The sequence below is a fragment of the Lissotriton helveticus genome, chromosome 11 (assembly GCF_964261635.1).
Source record: "Lissotriton helveticus chromosome 11, aLisHel1.1, whole genome shotgun sequence".
Lineage (NCBI taxonomy): Eukaryota > Metazoa > Chordata > Amphibia > Caudata > Salamandridae > Lissotriton > Lissotriton helveticus.
This window is the reverse complement of record NC_136072.1, coordinates 159,217,103-159,237,290: the sequence shown is the minus strand read 5'-3', so window position 1 is coordinate 159,237,290 and position 20,188 is coordinate 159,217,103. Positions and strand designations below refer to the sequence as shown.

Here is a 20,188-nt window from a genome sequence, read left to right as displayed (position 1 = left end):
GAGGTATTGTTCCAGGTATATAATTTCCATTATGTCCTCCTTAGTTGCTGTGAGGGGTTTTAACCAGTAGCCAGTTAAGTCTTTCACCCTGTAATACAATGCCCTGAGTGTTTCTTGGGATCCTTCTTTAAGATTATGCAATTTTATTCAATAAGTTTCATCGTCAACCCCGAAGCTTTCCAGAATGTTCCTTTTATCTCAGTATGGTGATAGTGCTCTGAGGATTTGAAGCCTGGCAGGTGGATTATAACTCCCCAGTTAACAAAGGATCTAGATTTTGCCTCCATTGGTCAGCCAACCAGGTTGCGGCCTGTGCCATGCTCTCGAAATTGTTAAAGAACAAATATGGATCCTCTCCACTCACTCTTTTTTGCTGAACCACTGAGGGATCGCAGTATTCCCCCTCTGTTGTCCCTGGTTATCTGCCAATCTTCCAAGGGTTTCTCCTGTGTTGTATATTGGGTTGTCAGAGCCTTGTGTATTGCTTCTCGATCTTCCGCTACTGTATTGAGAAGCGTTTCCATTGCCCGCTCCAGCTTCTCATGGCTCTTAGCCATCTTCTTCACCACCACCTTCATACTTCCAGATCCCACTTCTGACACCACTTTTGGAAGACTGGACCAGATGTAAAGGTGAGGATGTTTAATTTGTTTCTCAGTTTTGCCTTATAGTCAAAGTATTGCGATATTGATATATGTAAATGTTAATGAAAATCTCTTCAAATATTGATTTTCTGTCTTCTCGTTTTCTCCTTCTAGGTCTTCGGGTGTGGCTGTCTTACCTGGATTCTCGGCGGAAAAAAGAAACGAGCAGTAAGTAACTATATCAGAGATAATACCTAGAGGTCTCCATCACCAACACATCTGGTGGTTAAGTAGGAAAGCAAGTAACGTACCAGTGAAGGCAACACAAAGGTATTGTTTGATTGATATGCAATTCACTAGGCATAAAAGATTAGAAGCGCCCTTTTTTTATGTTCCCTTTTTTCCTCCGTTCCATATTTGAGAAACTAAAAGTATCAGAAGAGAAAAGAAAAAAGATACATTATATATCCCTTATCTTGGGACTAGTCAGGAAAGTCTAATCAAGGCAGTTTTCTATGTATTTTCCCTTTTTATGTATTTGTCTTAATTCCTTCTGGTTTGGATACAATAGGGATTTAAATCTCCTTTTTCTTTATAATCTTCTTCCCGGAGCATTTTGGGACTTGTAGTCCCTATTGTGTACGTATTTTTAGTTATATATTGGCATTTCCTTTTGGATTCAGATATTTGATTTGGGATAGCATACACTGTGCTAATACACTCTCCACCAACACTGCCTGTGTTCCATATCCTTCCCACTCCCTACTTCTCCCTCTCAATATATTCAAAATCTGGCCTTGCTACTCACTTGCTCTGCCGCAACTGTCCAGAGTTTCAGCGGCTACTCTGCATCCTTTGGGGATATGCACAATTCCTCCCGGCCCGACTCGATGTCCTTGTCCTCCAGACTGGGTCCATCGAGATTCTCTGGGCCGGTGGATACAGCAGCAGTTTCCCTTTGAGGTGGGCAGTCCTTCCACTCGGCAGGATTATTCCAGGCATTTCTTCCTTCCACAGATTCCGTTGTGTCCTCCTGGGATCTTGCGTCTGTGATTCTTCTCCCCTTTTCCTGGGTTCGCGCCTCTGTTTTCTTTCTGCAGTTGCCTTTGTATTTGTTAGCTCCTTGGGTCTTTTTAAAGAGACAAGTCTCTTTTACTGATTCGTCAGTCTGCTTAATTTTCCTTTCTTTCCTTTCCCAGGTCTTACAGTGTCGAGGAACTACAGCGAGAGCTCAGCAAGGCAGAGAACGGGCAGGAGAGGATCCCTAGGTATGTAAGTCCTCACGCCCCCTTACCTTACTTTATTGGTACCAAGAAAACTCTCATGGGGATATCGGTATAGGTAATCTGATTTGGTTTGCTGACTCCCCCCTACGATGGAGGGTTTGAAAGCGAAATGGTCGAAGAGCCAAAAACCATCTAAGGACACGATTGTTGTTACTTTTATTTTGTGCCATCCATCCTAACGGGGCATGGTCAGTACAGCGTGTAAGTTTGCGGCCCTCTAAATAATATTGTAATGTATTAATGGCCCATTTATTGGCCAAAGCTTCTTTTTCAATAGCTGCATACTGTCTTTCCCTGGGGAAGAGTTTCCTACTGATATCGGTTATAGTGCGATCTGCACATGTTCATCCTTTTGGGATAATTCAGCTCCTAGCCCTGTAGCTGAAGCATTGGTTTAAACTATAAAAGATTTGTTATAGTTGGGGCTGGTGAGAACCGGTTTGTACAACAATGCCTGCTTGAAGGAATATAAAGCATTGATCAGATTAGGTGAAAGGTATCTTAACTCTGTTTCTGTCTTGCAGATTTTTTTTTAAGGTCAGTCAAAGGGGTACCCACTTGCGGAAACAAGATATGAAACGCCTATAGGAACCTAGTAAGCCTTAAAAGGCTCGCAATCCACTTTTTGTTTTATGCATAGGAATCTTTGAAATTGCTGCAAACATTTCAGTTTGTGGCCTTATTTGTCCAACTGCAATGAAATATTCCAGATATTTAACAGAATCAGCAGCTAATAAACTTTTCTTGGGATTAACGTTTAACCAATAGGAGTTGAAGGTGTCTAAGACTGCTGCAGATGCTTTATCTGTTGGCTGCAAGTATGGTTGTATATAATGATATCAATATACGCAGCGGAATGCATAGCGTGGGGTAGTAGAACCCTGTTCATAAGCCATTGGGACGTGGCAGGAGCGCCATGCAGCCAGAGGGCAATATTGTGAATTGGTACAGGCCTTCTGGCGTCGAAAAAGCTGTTTTTTCTTTGGGTGAGTTCAGAGGGGCACCTGCTAAAATCCTTTACATAAATTGAGGGTACTGATGTATTGAGCTTCTCCCAACTGGTCCATGATTTCATCTGCACTAGGAAGGGGGATCTGTGTCGAATTGTGAGATTTTCCTTCTCTGAAATCTGTGCAGAGCCAGACTAAGCCATCCGGTTTTGGCACTAACACAATCAGGGAACGCCACTCACTGGTGGAAGGCTCAGTAACCCGCATGTGTATGTAACACTTGATGTACTTCTGTTTTTATAACTTCTCTATGACCTTCCGGTATACAGTAGGGTTTTAGTCTTACCGTTTTCACAGGGGCCTAGATAGCACGTTCAACTGCGTTGGTCCTACTTGGTGTAATAGAGAAGACCTCGGCACAGAGTTGTATGTGCTTTATCAATTCTTGTCTAAAGGAGGGGGTTAAATCTGAATCTATACTATCTAGGAAGAGAGGTTCATTTTTAACTCGTACTCCTGTCAGCACTGGTAGGGGGCCTTCCCATTTCTTGAGGGGATTGTTATGATGTTTTTCCAAGGTTTTTCTAAAGGAGTCTAGTTCAAATTGGTAGGTGATGGGGTTCACTTTAGCTAACACTTTGTGAGGTCCCTGCCACAGACCCAGTAGTTTATGATCTGATGATGGAATCATAATATAAACATAGTCTCCCACAGTCATATTCCTCTTTGTGCTTTTTGTCCTATTTTCCTTTTTGTTGGATGTGGGCATGTTCCTGGTGTTTCCTTCACCAGACTCTGTATTTGACCTAGATGTGTCTGCAGCCTTGCTACACACTTGGGCAAAGGTTTAGTGTCATCCCCTTCATTTTCCCATTTTTCTTTTGCCATGTCTAACGGAGCAAGGTTGACATCCGTATACGAGTTCAAATGGTGAACATCCTGTAGTGCTCTGGTCTTTGCTCTTTATGGCAAGCATTGCCCAAGGGTTGCATATCTTTCCAATGTCTCATTTCGGGGTTCAGTTGTTTTTTAAAATAGTTTTTCAATGTGCCAATATATGGCTCAATCAAACTGTCAGTTTGGGAGTGATAGGCCGCTATTTGTATATGAGTAACACCCAACACGTGACAGAATTGCCTTATCTTTTTGGAAACAAAGGGGTCCCTTGATCTGTCAAATTTCCTTTGGAAACCCACCACAGCAAACACATCCATCATCGCGTTGGCTACATTTATAATATTGGGAATGAGCAGAGCAATTAATTCAGGAAAACGGGTGGCATAGTAAGTGCGTACTAACACATACCTATATCCACTCCTAGGGGGTAAGAGAGGGCCTATGATGTCCATGCTAACTCGGATGAAGGGGACATCTATTATAGGCAATGGCATAATGTCTACTCCGGGCAGTTTATATCCGCTAAACATTTGGCAGGTAGGACATTCCTTGCATTAGTTTTGTACTTGTTGAGAAACACCTGGCCAGTAGGATTTATTTAAAATATCCCGCTCGTTTTTCCCTCCTAAAATTATCTCCCAGAAGGTGACCGTGGAACAATAAGAGGACCTTATCCCTAAAAGGGGTGGTGATCAATAATTGGGCAGGATCCTAAGGGACACCTTTTCCATACAACAACCCGTTCTACACATAGAATTGGGGACCTACTTTTGTTTGGTGTTCCTGATCGACTGCTACACGCCAGGTCTCGTAGAATGAGGAATTCTCCCTTTAATCTGCCCTGAAATTGTGGTCCTAATCCCAGAAAAAATCCTCAACCTGATTAGAAAAGACCTTTAAAGGGATTCATTCCTTTTCCTACCTTTGCTGTTTTCTACTTTTTCTCTGCTTGACAGGTTCCCATTTGTGGTTATCCACTTGAGAGAAAGTAGCTGTAGTCCACCAATCATCTCCCTCCTAGGTATCTTTCACCAAGAACTGAGATGAGGATAATCATTTCCTATGATCATAGGACCTGCTAGTTTGGGTATGAGACCCCATTTGAGGGTAACAACCGTCAGATCTCTGTGTTGTAGGCGTATTTCTGCTACCGGGTATCCTTTACTATCCCCATGTCCACAATATTCTTTATTTCATGAGTCTGACCAGCATGATGGGGTAAGGCTTGGGTCTACATCACACTTTTCAGACATCCGGTGTCTACCAAGGCAGTAACTGATACATCATTAAAGGATACCTCACAATGGTAAGGAGGACTTTTCCTTGCAGCAATATATATATAGGATTCGTGTCATTCCTGATTCCGGGGGCTCCTCCTTAAGAGGGCAGAATCACGCTCCACATTGGAAACCTTGTGGTTGAGGCATAGCAGTCCGTAATACAGGAACAGGCAATAAAGTCACAAGTTCTGTTTTTTTCTGCGAAGGGGGAGGAAGATGACGAACAGGTACTGAACTTGGTCTTCTCCAGGTTGACTCCTCCCTCCCTTTTTGTAGTTCCTGAGCTTGACGATAGGGGCTAGCTTTTTCAACAGCTCGTACTAGAGTCAGATGGGTTTTCTTTCTTACCTATTTCTGTATGGGAGAATGAAGAGAGGTGAGGCATTGCTCCAGGTATATAATTTCCATTATTTCCTCCTTAGTTGCTGTGAGGGGTTATAACCAGTGGCCAGTTAAGTCTTTCATACTGTAATACAATGCCCTGGGTGTTTCTTGGGATCCTTCTTTAAGGTGATGCAATTTTATTCTATAGGTTTCATCGTGAACCCCGAAGCTTTCCAGAATGTTCCTTTTATCTCAGTATAGTGATAGTGCTCTGAGGATTTGAAGCCTGGCAGGCGGATTATAACTCTCCCGTTAACAAAGGATCTGGATTTTGCCTCCATTGGTCAGCCAGCCAGGCTGCAGCCTGTGCCATGCTCTCGATATTGTTAAAGAACAAATATGGATCCTCTCCACTCACATATTTTTGCTGAACCACTGAGGGATCACAGTATTCCCACTCTGTTGTCCTTGGGTATCAGCCAATCTTTCAAGGGTTTCTCCTGCGTTGTATATTGTGTTGTCAGGGCCTTGTGTATTGCTTCGCGATCTTTTGCTGTTGTATTGGGAAACCTTTCCATTGCCCGCTCCAGCTTCTCAGAGCTCTCAGCCATCTTCTTCACCACCACCTCCATACTTCCAGATCACAATTCTGACACCACTTTTGGTACTTTTGGAAGACTGGGCCGGATGTAAAGGCGAGGATTTTTAATTTGTTTCTCAATTTTGTCTTATATTCAAGTATTGCGATATTGATATATGTAAATGTTAATGAAAATCTCTTCAAATATTGAATTTCTGTCTTCTCCTTCCTCCTTCTAGGTCTTCGGATGTGGCTGTCTTACCCGGATTCTCGGCGGAAAAAAGAAACGAGCAGTAAGTAACTATTCCAGCTTCTATCAATAACACATCTGGTGGTTAGGTAGGAAAACAAGTAATGTACCAGTGAAGGCAACCGAAGGGGATTGTGTGACTGATCTGCCATTCATTAGACATAAAGGATTAGAAGCGCCCCTTCTTTATGTTACCTTCTTACCTCCCTTCCATACATGAGAAAATAATAGTATCAGATGAGATTTATTATATATATATATATATATATATATATATATATATATATATATATATACCTATATTAATATAATAAAGAGGGAGCCCAAACCTTTGAGGCGGGTAATCTCAGGAACCACAGCACCAATCACAACACCCAATACAGGATTGGAAAGGACAGTTGCAGCAGATGGACATAGGCTATACAGCTGGCCACCATATACATTCGAAGGGTAAAAGAACCTTAGGGGCAAAGTAGTCCCTTGTGTGCGTGGGCGTTCTGCTCGGGGTGTTGTGCTGGGGGCGTGTGCTTGTGCGTTGTGGTGGGGGCATGGCCATACAGCGATGGGCGTGGCATTCGCTATGTGTTAGTACTTCCTTGTGGCCGTGTGCGTTGTGCTGGGGGAGGAAATCAGGTAAAACAAGTGTTTGCAGGGATCCGTTGTGGGCATGTGGGGGCATGGCCAACGCTACGTGTTAGTACTTCCTTGTGGCTGTGTGCGTTGTGCTGGGGGCGGAAATCTGGGGGCGGAAATCAGGTAAAATCTGGGGGCGGAAATCAGGTAAAACAAGCGTTTGCAGGGATCCGTTGTGGGCATGTGGGGGCGTGGCCAACGCTACGTGTTACTACTTCCTTGTGGCCGTGTGCGTTGTGCTGGGGGCGGAAATCAGGTAACACAAGCGTTTACAGGGCTCCGTTGTGGGCATGTGGGGGCGTGGCCATACAGCAATCGGCGCGGCATTCAACGGGCATTCGACAAAAAGGGGGTGCAGAAATCCTGCAAAACAAGCGTTCACAGGACTCCGTTGTGGGCGTGTGTATACTCGGACAACGTCGGGACCGGCTGCTAGTATATATATATTCAACAACATTTTTTTCCAAAAGGAAACGAGTGAGCCGCAACTCCAGCCAATGTTCTTTTCAGACAAGAATGATTTATTTCCTTCTTAGCACAGACATAAACCAACGCGTTTCGGTAGCTCCGTCTACCTTGTTCACGGTTCTCTGTGGACGGAGCTACCGAGACGCGTTGGTTTATGTCTGTCCTAACAAGGAAATAAATCATTCTTGTCTGAAAAGAACATTGGCTGGAGTTGCGGCTCATTTGTTTCCTTTTGGAAAAAAACGTTGTTGAAATTGGAAGCGGCTTGGTTCAGCCGCAAGAGCGACGCACCACTATGTAGCGCCACACGGGGGGAAAGGAACCACTTTGCTGATATATCATGTGATCAAGGCTATCTCTAGCCGAAACGCGTCATGGCGGACTGGTGCTGGGTCTAAAAATCGAATAAAATAACTTTGCACCACGCTTTGGGTCTCGCTCGTTCCTGTTCGCTTGTGTGGGTTTATTGCTGCGCTCACGGACTTCTTGGAACTTTACATACCTCATATATATATATATGGAAACAAAGCTCCTCCTCAGCACGCTCTGCGCTCGCAGACACCGCTTCCACGCCAGCAAGTAGAGGGACGGACCAGCAAAGACAGCAAGATGTTATTTATTTAACAAATCCCACAGAACCAGCGACGCGTTTCGGGCAAAGGTGCCCTTGTTCACACTGCAACATAGTCAGAATTTGAATGCTTTTTTATATACTTTTGTTGAAGAATATCACCACCCCCTGGTGGTGACCTCCAGTGTCACGTGTGCAACAAACAGTGTAAACATACTATCGCTGCAAGTCTTTCTTTAACATTGCATATGAAAAGATTATTACTGGTTAAATCCATGTAATTTAAAAGAAGCCCCAAATTACAATCAATAGTAAAACATGTTCAGAGGCTAATGTTTGCCAGTCATCAAAGATCTGAATTTCTTTAAACTAGCAAAATATATAATGACAGTCTAAATACAATAATCATGATATATATATAATATAATCCTTTACCTTGGGACTATTCAGGAAAGTCTAATCATTGCGTTTTTCAACGTAATATCCCTTTTTACGGTATTTGTCTTAATCCCTTCTGGTGAGGAAAGAATAGAGATTTCAGTCTCCTTTTTCTTTATATTTTTCTGACCGGAGCAATTTGGGACTTGTAGTCCTTATTCTGTACGTATGTTTATTTATATGTAGGCATTTCCTTTTGGATTCAGATTTTTGACTTGGAAAAGGGTACACAATGCTAATACACCCTCGACCAACACCGCCTGTGTCCCGTATCCTTCCCACTCCCTCCTCCTCCCTCTCAATAAGTTCAAAATCTGGCCTGGATACTCACCTGCTCTGCTGCAATTCTCCAGAGTTGCGGCGGCTTGTCAGCGTCCTCTGGGGCAATCCACCATTCCTCCAGGCTCGACTCGACATCCACCTCCAGACTGGGTCCATCAAGATTCTCTGGGTTGGTGGCTTCCTCAGCGGTCTCCCTTCGAGGTGGGCACTCCTTCCACCTTGCAGGATAATCCCGGGTAATTCTTCCTTCCTCAGATTTTGTTCTGTCCTCTCAGGATCTCGCGGCCAGGTTTCTTCTCCCCTTTTCCAGGGTTCGCGCCTCCATTTTCTTTCCGCAGTCGCCTTTTCATTGGTTAGCTCCGCGGGTCTGTTTAAAGAAACAAGTCTGTTCACTGATTCGTCAGTCTCTTTAACTTCCCTTTTTTTCTTTTTCCACGTATTACAGCATAGAGGAACTACAGCAAGAGGACAGCAAGGCAGATAACCAGCAGGAGAGGATCCCCAGGTATGTAAATCCTCACATCTTCATTTGCTTACTTTCTTGGTACCAAGAAAACCCTCATGGGAATATTGGGATATGTAATGTGCATTGGTTTTCTGCTAAGTGCCCTTATGATGGAGGGTTTGAAAGCGAAATTGTTCAAGGGCCAAAAACCTTCTAAGGACACAATCGTTTTTACTTTTATTTTGTGTCATCCATTCTAACAGGGCAGGGCCAGTAAAGCGTGTAAGCTTGCTGCCCTCTAAATATTATCGTAATGTATTAATGGCCCAGTTAATGGCCAAAGCTTCTATTTCAATAGCTGCATACTGTCCTTACCTGGGGAAGTGTTTCCTACTGATATAGGTTATAGGGTGTTCTTCGCATGTTCATCCTGTTGGAATAGTAAAGCTCCAAGCCCTCTATCTGAAGCATCAGTTTGAACTATGTTTTTCATAGTTGGGGGTGGTGGGAACTGGTTAAAAAAACAATGCTTGTTTGAGGGAATTAAAAGCATTGATCAGATTAGGTGAAGGTGATCTTAACTCTGCTCCTGTCTTGCTGGATTTTTTTAGAATCTCAGTCAAGGGGTAGCCACTTGCGAAAACCGAGATATGAAACGCTTATAGACCTTGTATGCCTAAAAAGGCTAGCAATTCTCTATTTGTTTTAGGCATAGGAATCTTTGAAATGGCCCCAACCTTTTCAGGTTGTGGCCTTATGTGTCCACCTCCTAGGAAATATCCCAGATATTTAACAGACTGACTCATCAGCTAATAGATCTTTCTTGGGATTAACTTTTAACCCATAGGAGTTCAAGGTGTCTAAGACTGCCTGCACAATTGGGTAACTCCACTCAGTGGTGGAAGGCTTAGTAACCCCTTTCTGTAACATTTGTTGTTCTTCTGTTTTTACAACTTCTCTACAAGCTTATGGTATATGGTATGGTTTTAGTCTTACCGTTTTCCGGGGTGTGGATAGCATTTTAACTGCGATGGCGCTACTTGGGGTATTAGAGAGGACCTTGGTATGAGGTTGTATGTGCTTTATCAAATCTTGTCTAAGGGAGGGGGTTAAATCTGGATCTATACTATATAGGTAGAGAGGTTCGTTTTAAACTCATACTTCTGTCAGCACTGGTTAAGGGCCTTCTCGTTTATTGAGGAGATAGTTATGGTATATTTGGGAGGTTCTTCTACAGGAATCTAGTTCAGTTTGATAGGTGACTGGGGTCACTTTAGCTAACACTTTGTGAGGTCCCTGCCATTGACCCAGTTGTTTATGATCGGATGATGGAATCATAATCAAAACATAGTCTCCCACAGCAAACTCCCTCTTCTTGGCTTTTTTGTCATATTGTCCTTTTTGTTGGATTAGGGACTATTCCGGGTTTTCCTTCGCCATACTCTGTACCTGACCTAGATGTGTCTGTAGCCTTGCTACATACTCGGGCAAAGGTTTAGTGTTGTGCACTCCATTTTCCCATTTGCCTTCACCATGAGTATTAAAGACCTAGGTTGGCGTCCGTATAAGAGTTCAAATGGTGAATAATCTGGACTCCTTTGGACTTTGCTACTTATAGCAAACAAGGCCAAGGGTAGCATATCTTACCAATGTCTCATATCGAGGTTCAGTAGTGTTTTAAAAGTATTTTTCAAGCTGGCATTTTATCACTCAACCAAACCGTCAGTTTGGGGGTGATAGGCGACTATTCGTATATGAGTAACACCCAACACGTGACAGACTTGCCTCATCATTTTTTAAACAAAGGAGCGCCTTGATCTGTCAACATTTCTTTTGCATCTGTGACTTGTTATCTGTTAACTTCGGGAATTGCGTGTTCTGCGTGTAGGTCCTGCCAAGTCACGTGTGTAGAAATTTTCGTTATATTCCGCAAAGGCATTGGCGAATGCTATGGGAGTATTGTGCGTTTGGCTGTTTTACGACTGTATCTGGGCCACCCACCTGCTTTCTAATCTTTCTTACTAAGCGATGCAAGCAGGCGTCCCTTCTTGTCACCTGCATCATATAGGCTTCGATGCATGGCTTGTATTGCGTGTTGCGTGTCTTTTTTGGCCAACGCGAAATACTCCCATCGGAGAAGTTGTAGTTTGCGCAGCAATGATGGGCTGCTACTTGCCCTAGCCTGTGTTTCTATCTGCAGTAATTGGGATTCAAGCCCTGCGATCTCCTCCCATTCTTTCAGTTCTTTATAAGCTATGATGTTTTGGGCCCTATCTCGCAGTACCGGTTTCTAGGCTTCCCACAGTGTAATGGCCGAGTCCACTGACCCCACGTTCTCGCTAAAGTAAAGTTCAGAGTCCACCCAAACTTCTTTAACAACCTGAGGGTCCCTTAATTCCCATGGGTTGAGCTTCCATTCCCCTACCGGGCACTGCGTTCGAGTGCTCGTTGTAAGCCACATGGGCGAGTGGTCTGAGAGGCCTCTCGCCAAGTATTCCACCTTATGTATATCTCGTAATTCTCCCACAGGGGCCAGTATGTAATCCAGTCGTGAGAAGGCTTTGTGAGTGATTTCAACCTGCAGGGGCTCGTGAGCATTTTCTCCAGCTCACCTTATTGGCGGACCCTGGACCCTGGGATTCCTGACCCCTGACGACCACTCTTCGCCTCTCTTCGCCTCCCTCCAGCCGCCGCAGTGGTCATCTAGCGCGGCAGCAGTGCGGAGGGGGGCGCTGCAAACGACACTTCCCAGGCTCCCTCTGCTGTGGCCAGACGCCACACCATCGCGCCGGGCGGCGCATAAAGCAGGCATCACCCCAGCTCCGCGGGACGCGAGCGGGACGCCGGGCTAAGCCCGGGCAAAGGGCGGGCCCTCTACGGCCCTCATCGGACCGAGGAGGACGGGGACGGGCCACCCCCTTTGTCCGTCGAGAGGTAAAGTTCCGATCAGTACTTTCTCTAACTATGCCTAAGCCCAATACAGGGGATATGTTCGACAAAATCCCTGATGATATATTTGCATATTCTTCACCTAGTTATGCGTGGCTGAATGACTTAAATAGCTTGTGTAGGGTTAAGTATGCCCCTACAGCACTTTCTCCCACGTTACCATGCCCAAGGGAGCTGAAATCCCTCCCTGATACCCATAAAATATCCCTCACGGTCATACCTGCCCAAAGGAAGATTGATGGGGACAAAGACAAAGAAAACGGGAGTCTTCTCAAAAGACAAAAATCTGATAAACCTTCTACACCATCTCTAATTAATTCGTCCTTCCTTTCACCACCTGTTGCTATCTCGGACGATTTATTACCATCTTCTCATCAGGCCCTTCTGACTAGGATCGAGAATCTGATCGAAACTTTAATACACCCCTTGATGATCAAAATCAACACGTTGGAGGAGAAGCTGACGGGGTTGGAGCACTCCATTGAATCTCTCATGAAATCCTCAACCCATGTCGTAACAACTCAATGCCCGCCGACACCTGCTCTCTCAAATCTTCCTACTCTGGTTATTCCTTATGAAGCGGTGCCCACCCGATTGCCAACCTCCGCCTCCTTGTTCCCTACCAATCCCAAAGCCCCTCCGAAATTGACAACAGCACGTATCATTCCGTCTAACCAGGTGCGCACCACCCATATACACTTACCTCCAGAGGCAGCGCCTTTTGTAATTGTTCTCTCGGGTGTCCCTGAGCTAACAAAAGGCAAAGTTGAGAGACAATATGAACTTATGAACAAGGTCAAGTTTTGGTTAACTAAAAACAGACCCCTGCCCAAACACCTTGATGGCCATATAATAAGTGTTCGGAGGGTTGGATGGCTTGGACCCCAAAGAAAAGACATCTTGGGCGATTTGATCCTGATTCGATTTAGGAGCAGACACATTGTACCATATATACAGACATGGCCATCTCATAATGGCGATGGACCCATCTCTACCTGGAATCTACATGATTTTTACCCTAATATGTCCTACATGCATTCCTCTAGTTCCCGGGGCATTGTCAACAACCAAGTGGGTAGAGGATCCCATTTAAGTAATGGTAGCAGTGCTCCAGTGGCTTTCAATTTTCCCAAACTATCGTACAATAGTTTAATGTCTTGTAATTACTAAATTGCTCAGAACACTCTTTTTGAATCAGTCCCATCTCATCCGCCTAAAATTAGAAACTGTTACTCCGCATAAGCGTTTTTTTAAAGTATTTTAAATGTTTGTAGACCCCTGATTTAGTTGTACTCTTTTATGATTATTGTTCTCCCTTTGTACCCCAGATAATGGAAATATATGATTTGTTATCTGTACTCATATGCACTGTATAAACATCTTTGCACTTGGTTAACTGTAATTTTGAATATGTTGAATTGTTTTTGCAGATTGTACTTTTATGGATTTTTCTTGTAAATCCGAATAAAGAGACTTGATGATGATGAGGCTTTGTGAGCACCTGAGTAAAAAGAGTAGGCTGTGGTCTGGGAGTGCTGTCTGCGCCATATGTCTGTCTGCGCCATATGTCTGTAAGCGCCATTGTGTCGGTGAACCGTTTGAGTGGCGTCTCTTTGGGGCCTCCCTTAGTGACAGTTGTACGATCCAGTGTGGGATCCATTACGTCATTAAAGTCTCCCCAATAATGTGCGTTTCGGATTTTGCTTCCAGCAGGACTGCCGCTAGTTTCTCTATTGTTTGTTTTTGTAGCCTGGGGGTTATATACACTAATGAGGGTAATGTTTCGTCTTTCCCACACCCCCTTAAATGCGACATAGGTACCACTGGGGTCCATCCATATGCGTTCAATTCTGAAAGGCGGGTTTTTCCTAATTAGTATTGTCACACCTCTTGCCCCCGTGGAGAACCCGGCGTGTGCTAGTGTCTTGTATGCCCCTCGGACTACAAACCCACAGAGAGTGCCCTTTAAGTGTGTCTCTTGCAATAGGATGACATCTGGTTTTAGTCGTTTGAAGTATGCTGCCACCAGCCCCCTCTTGATTTTATTTCCCATCCTGTTTACATTCCAGGAGAGGACCGTGTACGTCCCTAAGTTAGGTGTAGCCATCCCAGTGATGTAGTGTGTCTGTCCCTCTATCGAGACCGCATACACCGCCCCACTGCTGGTGTTTCTTAGTTCTCATGATGCCTGCCATCCTACAATTTTGCCACATAATAGTGTAAGAACCCCATCCCCCACCCCCCCACCCTGCCCCCCCATACTCCCCCATTATCCAACTGACTACTCCTTGGGTCAACAGGACCAACTGTGTTGTGTGTGGACTAGAGAGGTCTGTCGCCCACCCACCCAAACTCGCCCTCTCAAACTGTTCCCTGCCCTTCCAGGACCTGCTCACTCAAACCTGTTGGCCTTAAGTAGGCTGTCCCGTAGGGGGGCCTGCACGCTGTTGATATCAGGCACTAGCTACTGGGCAGGAAATCCCTGCATCAAATGAAATGGTTCAATATGTCCAACCTAAAATAAAAGGAAGAAAGCAACAAAAGAAAGGGAGGAGGGGGAGGGACGGGAGGGGAAAGGGAAGTCGTACACCAAGGAATTGAGAACAAAGACGTCAAATACAATTAAGGAAAGAGAACACGCGGGGTGGCGTGCGAGTTTCTCCGTCTGTCCGCTGTCCTCCAGGCCAATTACTGCTCCTCATTCTTTGGCTAGTCTGTTGGTTCTAAGTGTCCATGTCGTTCTCCATGACCGCCTCTACCTGATTTTCCAGGAGATTGATATTGTGCAACAAAGGATGCTCTCCCTCTGAGGTCTTGCTCAGTGCAGTCCGCTGAGCGTTGCCGAGTCATATCCCCGGTCTGCGGGGGCCCTCTTGGTCTTTCTGTGCGATGTAAGCTTTCCGAGTCTGACGCTCAAAGCATGGATCCTGTGACTCTCCTACTGTAATATGGCAACGCTCTAAGTGTCCCATTTTGTGTAGTCTCTCTGTTCCTTTCCTTAATTCGCTGTGGTTTGGGTTTGTTACTGTTTCCTGATGAGGCCTTCCCAGAGAGTGCTGTTAAGCCTCCAGCCGCTCTCGGCACGGGGCGCTCCTCCAGCCAGTGCCAGTCCTCTTCTGGAGTGTTGAAGAACAATGTCTTTGCTTGTTCGATCACTTTAAGTTTGTCAGAGAATAGGAGCATGTACAGGATTTGCATCTGCCATAGCTTGTCTTTTACGGAATCTAACGTTTTGCGTTGCTTCTGTACCGCTCGGGATTAGTCCGGAAACACCATGATCTTTGTATTGTCCATCCGAATATCCCCTTTTTGCCTAAACTCTCTGAGGATGAGGTCTTTGTCTTGTTAATTAAGGAACTTCACAATCAATGGATGTGGGGAGGCTCCCGCTGGCGGCTGGGCCCCCGGTATTCTGTGCGCTCTCTTAATTATGAAACACTGCGAAAAGCGCGCATTAGGGAAGGATTCCAGCAACCACTTACGCAGGTAGGCCCCACATCCGTTCCTTTGATGGCCTCTGGAAATCCAAGAAAGCGAAGATTGTTTCTTTGAGCCAGATTTTCTGCATCGTCGACCCTCCAGAGCACATCTTTCATGGCCACCGACAAGGCTGTGACCTCACCCCGGAGGACATGGTTGGTATCCTCAACCTCCGATATACAGTGCTCAGCTTGTGTTACCTTCTCTGCCACCTTCCGCAGGTCCTGATAGAGCAGATCCACGTCAATTTTGATCTTGTCAATTTTGCCTTCTAATACCTCTCTGGAGGACTGGATCACTTGAAGGAGAACATTATTGTCAGGGGCGTCCACAGACCCGGAAGGAGGGGGGTCTGCCACTGGCAGCAGCTTAGCAAATTTGTCCATCTTCCCCTGCCTCTGCGGTTTGGGGTCCTTATCCAGCGCCATCTGTGGCCGCCACCTGTGCGGGCAGTGCGAATGCAGTGTCAGTAATACCACGGGGCACACCGCCTCTAGTCCCCGTCTGCAGGCTGTCCTCCTTTTGACCACTCAGTGATGGTGTTTTTCAAAGGTTGTCCCCCACCGGGTGTGTTCACAAGTCTCACCCACGCTGTCAATAGTGGGGGATGGGGTCCGCCAACCAGTAGTCTCTCTTATGGCCCGCTCACCACTCCGTCTTGTGCCAGTATCACCTTTGCGGAGGTCCCCCTCATCGGGGTTCACCTGCCACCCCCTCTCTATGTCGTAGGATTTCATATGTCCAGGCCGGTGGGGCCCGTCGTCTGCGTTATCCCGTATATCCCTGCTGTTTTTGATGACTCACTGCATACCACTGTGTTTGGGTGTGGCCCATTTGCATGCCTTGTGCCACACTGGCGGGTCCCGCGTCATTCCATGTGCCCTCTCTGTCACAGGTTCACATCCTACTTACTGAGTCTAACAGCAGGGCGGGGGGGGGGGTCAACGCCATACCCCTGAGCTATGGTCTCTGTTTTATGCCTATCGCACTCCATGCAACAGCTCACCGTGCCCGTCTCCACCGTGATCACTGGTCTGTCCCCTCTCAGTCGGCCTCTTTGATCTTCACCGGTTAGGATCCCTCTCCGTGGCGTCACCTGCCCTGGAGCGGCCGGATTCTCTGCCGATCGCTGGTTGCTCTTTGACTCTGGGGTGCTTCCGATGTGCCGGCCCTCCTCCAATGTCCCTTGCCTGTTGAATTCTCTCCCAACGGGGTCGGCAGTTCCCCGGAGGCCGCAGCGTTCACTGGGGGTGTGGCCGGGCCCTCCTCCGCCGCCCCTCTGTCACCGTCCCGCCAGGGATACCACCACCGGTGCCGATGGTGTTTCATGGGCCCGAGCACCTGTTCCTGACCTCCTAAGCAGGATTTCGCACCATGGTGCCACCGTCAGTCCCGCCGCTCGACACCGCGTCACAGCGGCCCCAGCACGTAGCGGAGGCGGGCGAAGGGAGCAGAAAGAGCCAAAGGACGGGGGGAGGATGGGAGAGGCCGATGGAGCCCCACCGGCGCTTGCTCCTCACCGCTCTCACAGTTTCAAACCCGGATGCTGTCCACAGCTCCCAGAAGGTGCCTTTTTTACTGCTCTGATCGGGCCGGTGCCATTTTGTCTGCGACCCGGGCTCTGCTTTTCTTCATATTTCTCGCAGTTATGGAGCAATCTTTGGCAGTACGGCCCAGCTAGGGCACGGAACTTGACTTCCTGCACTTTGCCCGTAAGTTTCAGCTCAGGATCGTGTAGATGAGCATAGGATAAGCTCAGGATCACTTGTTGGCCATCGGTGCTCTGGACGGACGCGTCTAGTACGCCATGCTGCGGGCCACGCCCTTCTAACACCACTTTAGGTACTTTTGGAAGAATGGACCGGATGTAAAGGCGAAGATTTATAATTTGTTTCTCAATTTTGTCTTATATTAAAAGTATTGCAATGTTGATATATGTAAATGTTAATGAAAATCTCTTAAAGTATTGATTTTCTGTCTTCTCCTTTTCTCCTTCTAGATCTTCTGCTGTAGCTGTCTTACCAAGATTCTCGGCAGAAAAAAGAAACGAGCAGTAAGTAACTATTCCAGAGATAATACCTAGAAGTCTCCATCACCAACACATTTGGTGGTTAGGTAGGAAAACAAGTAATGTACCAGTGAAGGCAACCAAAGGTTATTGTGTGACTGATCTGCCATTCATTAGACATAAAAGATTCGAAGCGCCCTCTTGGGACTATTCAGGAAAGTCTAATCATTGCGTTTTTCAATGTAATATCCCTTTTCCGGTATTTGTCTTAATCCCTTCTGGTGAGGAAACAATAGGGATTTCAATCTCCTTTTTCTTTATATTGTTCTACCCAGAGCACTTTGGGACTTGTAGTCCTTATTGTGTACGTATGTTTATTTATATTTAGGCATTTCCTTTTGGATTCAGATTTTTAACTTTTTTAAGCTTACACAATGCTAATACACCCTCGACCAACACCGCCTGTGTCTTGTATCCTTCCCACTCCCTCCTCCTCCCTCTCAATAAGTTCAAAATTTGGCCCAGGTACTCACCTGCTCTGCCGCAACTCTCTAGAGTTGTGGGGGCTTGTCAGCATCCTCTGGGGAAATCCACCATTCCTCCGAGCCCAACTCAACGTCCTCCTCCTCCAGACTGGGTCCATCAAGATTCGCTGGGTCGGTGGCTTCCTCAGCGGTCTCCCTTTGAGGTGGGCACTCCTTCCACTTGGCAGGATAATTCCGGGTAATCTTCCTTCCTCAATTTAGTTCTGTCCTCCCAGGATCTCGCAGCTGTGTTTCTTCTCCCCTTTTCCAGGGTTTGCGCCTCTATTTTCTTTCCGCAGTCGCCTTTCTATTGGTTAGCTCAGTGGGTCTGTTTAAAGAAAAAAGTCTGTTTTATTGATTCCTCGGTCTCTTTAACTTTCCTTTCTTTCTTTTCCCAGGTCTTACAGCACAGAGGAACTACAGCGAGAGGACAGCAAGGCAGATAACCAGCAGGAGAGGATCCCCAGGTATGTTAATCCTCAGATCTTCATTTCCTTACTTTCTTGGTACCAAGAAAACTCTCATGGGGATATTGGGATATGTAATGCGCATTGGTTTTCTGCTAAGTGCTCTTACGATGGAGGGTTTGAAAGCAAAATAGTTGAAAGGCCAAAAACCTTCTAAGGACACAATCGTTTTTACTTTTATTTTGTGTCATCCATTCTAACAGGGCAGGGCCAGTAAAGAGTATAAGCTTGCTGCCCTCTAAATAATATTGTAATGTGTTAATGGCCCAGTTAATGGCCAAAGCTTCTATTTCAATAGCTGGATACTGTCCTTCCCTGGGGAAGTGTTTCCTACTGAAATAGGTTATAGGGTGTTCTTCTCGTGTTCATACTGTTGGAATAGTACCAGCTCCAGCAGTACTGAAGCATCAGTTTGAACTATAAAATGTTTGACATAGTTGGGGCTGGTGGGAACTGGTTAAAAAACAATGCCTGTTTGAGGGAATTAAAAGCATTGTTTAGATTAGGTGAGGTTATCTTAAGTCTGCTTCTGTCTTGCTGGATTTTTTTAGAATCTCAGTCAAGGGGTAGCCACTTGTGAAAACCGAGATATGAAACGCTTATAGTAAACTAGTAGGCCAAAAAAGGCTAGCAATTCTCTAATTTGTTTTAGGCACAGGAATCTTTAAAATGGCCACAACCTTTTCAGTTTGTGGCCTTATGTGTCCACCTCCCAGAAAATATCCCAGATATTTAACAGACTGACTCATCAGCCAATAAATGTTTCTTAGGATCAACTTATAACCCATAGGAGTTCAAGGTGTCCAAGACTGCCTGCACAATTGGGGAACTCATTTCAGTGGTGGAAGGCTTAGTAACCCCTATCTGTAACATTTGTTGTTCTTCTGTTTTTACAACTTCTCTACGAGCTTATGGTATATGGTATGGTTTTAGTCTTACCATTTTCCCGGGCAGTGAGGGGGGCGGGGGTGTACATAGCATTTTAACTGCGATGTCCCTACTTGGGTTATTTGAGAGGGCCTCGGTATAAGGTTTCATGTGCTTTATCAAATCTTGTCTAAGGGAGGGGGTTAAATCTGGATCTATACTATTTAGGAAGAGAGGTTTGTTTTAAACTCCTACTCCTGTCAGCACTGGTACAGGGCCTTCTCGTTTATTGAGGAGATAGTTATGGTATATTTGGGCGGTTCCTCTACAGGAATCTAGTTCAATTTGGTAGGTGACTGAGTCACTTTAGCTAACACTTTGTGAGGTCCCTGCCATTGACCCAGTTGTTTATGATCTGATGATGGCATCCTAATCAAAACTTGGTCTCCCACACCAAACTCCCTTTTCTTGGCTTTTTTGTCATATTGTCCTTTTTATTGGATTTGGGCCTATTCCGGGTTTTCACCATGCTCTATATCGGACCTAGATGTGTCTGTAGCCTTGCAACATACTCGGGCAAAGGTTTAGTGTTGTGCCCGCCATTTTCCCTTCACCATGAGTAACAAAGACCTAGGTTGGCATCCGTATACGAGTTCAAATGGTGAATATTCTGGACTCCTCTGGCCTTTGCTACTTATAGCAAACAAGGCCAAGAGTAGCATATCTTACCAATGTCTAATTTCGAGGTTCAGTAGTTTTTAGGTTTCGCCCTGGCCGTAGCACTGCGCAGCAGTGCTCGCGCAGAGCGAAATCTTATGATCCTACAGTGTGGGGCTTTGGTCCCGCCTTCTCTTTCATTGGCTAGCTCCATAAATGGAGGCTAGCCATTGGAAGAGATGGGTGTC

At 45.7% G+C, this 20,188-nt stretch overlaps 1 protein-coding gene across 7 annotated transcripts in view; it reads left to right on the top strand.

The window, feature by feature from the left end:
• The window catches only part of LRRC34 (leucine rich repeat containing 34), a 431,531-nt gene that overhangs the window by 162,107 nt on the left and 249,236 nt on the right, over nucleotides 1-20,188 (top strand). For 5 of the 7 annotated variants that reach the window (XM_078666059.1, XM_078666060.1, XM_078666062.1 and 2 more), the window contains 6 exons: nucleotides 759-812; nucleotides 1,784-1,852; nucleotides 6,141-6,194; nucleotides 8,989-9,048; nucleotides 17,417-17,470; nucleotides 18,348-18,416. In XM_078666059.1, coding sequence (XP_078522185.1) covers nucleotides 759-812; nucleotides 1,784-1,852; nucleotides 6,141-6,194; nucleotides 8,989-9,048; nucleotides 17,417-17,470; nucleotides 18,348-18,416 — 360 coding nt within the window. The remainder of the gene's footprint in view (nucleotides 1-758; nucleotides 813-1,783; nucleotides 1,853-6,140; nucleotides 6,195-8,988; nucleotides 9,049-17,416; nucleotides 17,471-18,347; nucleotides 18,417-20,188) is intronic. The other 2 variants (XM_078666064.1, XM_078666063.1) reach the window with 1 other exon arrangement.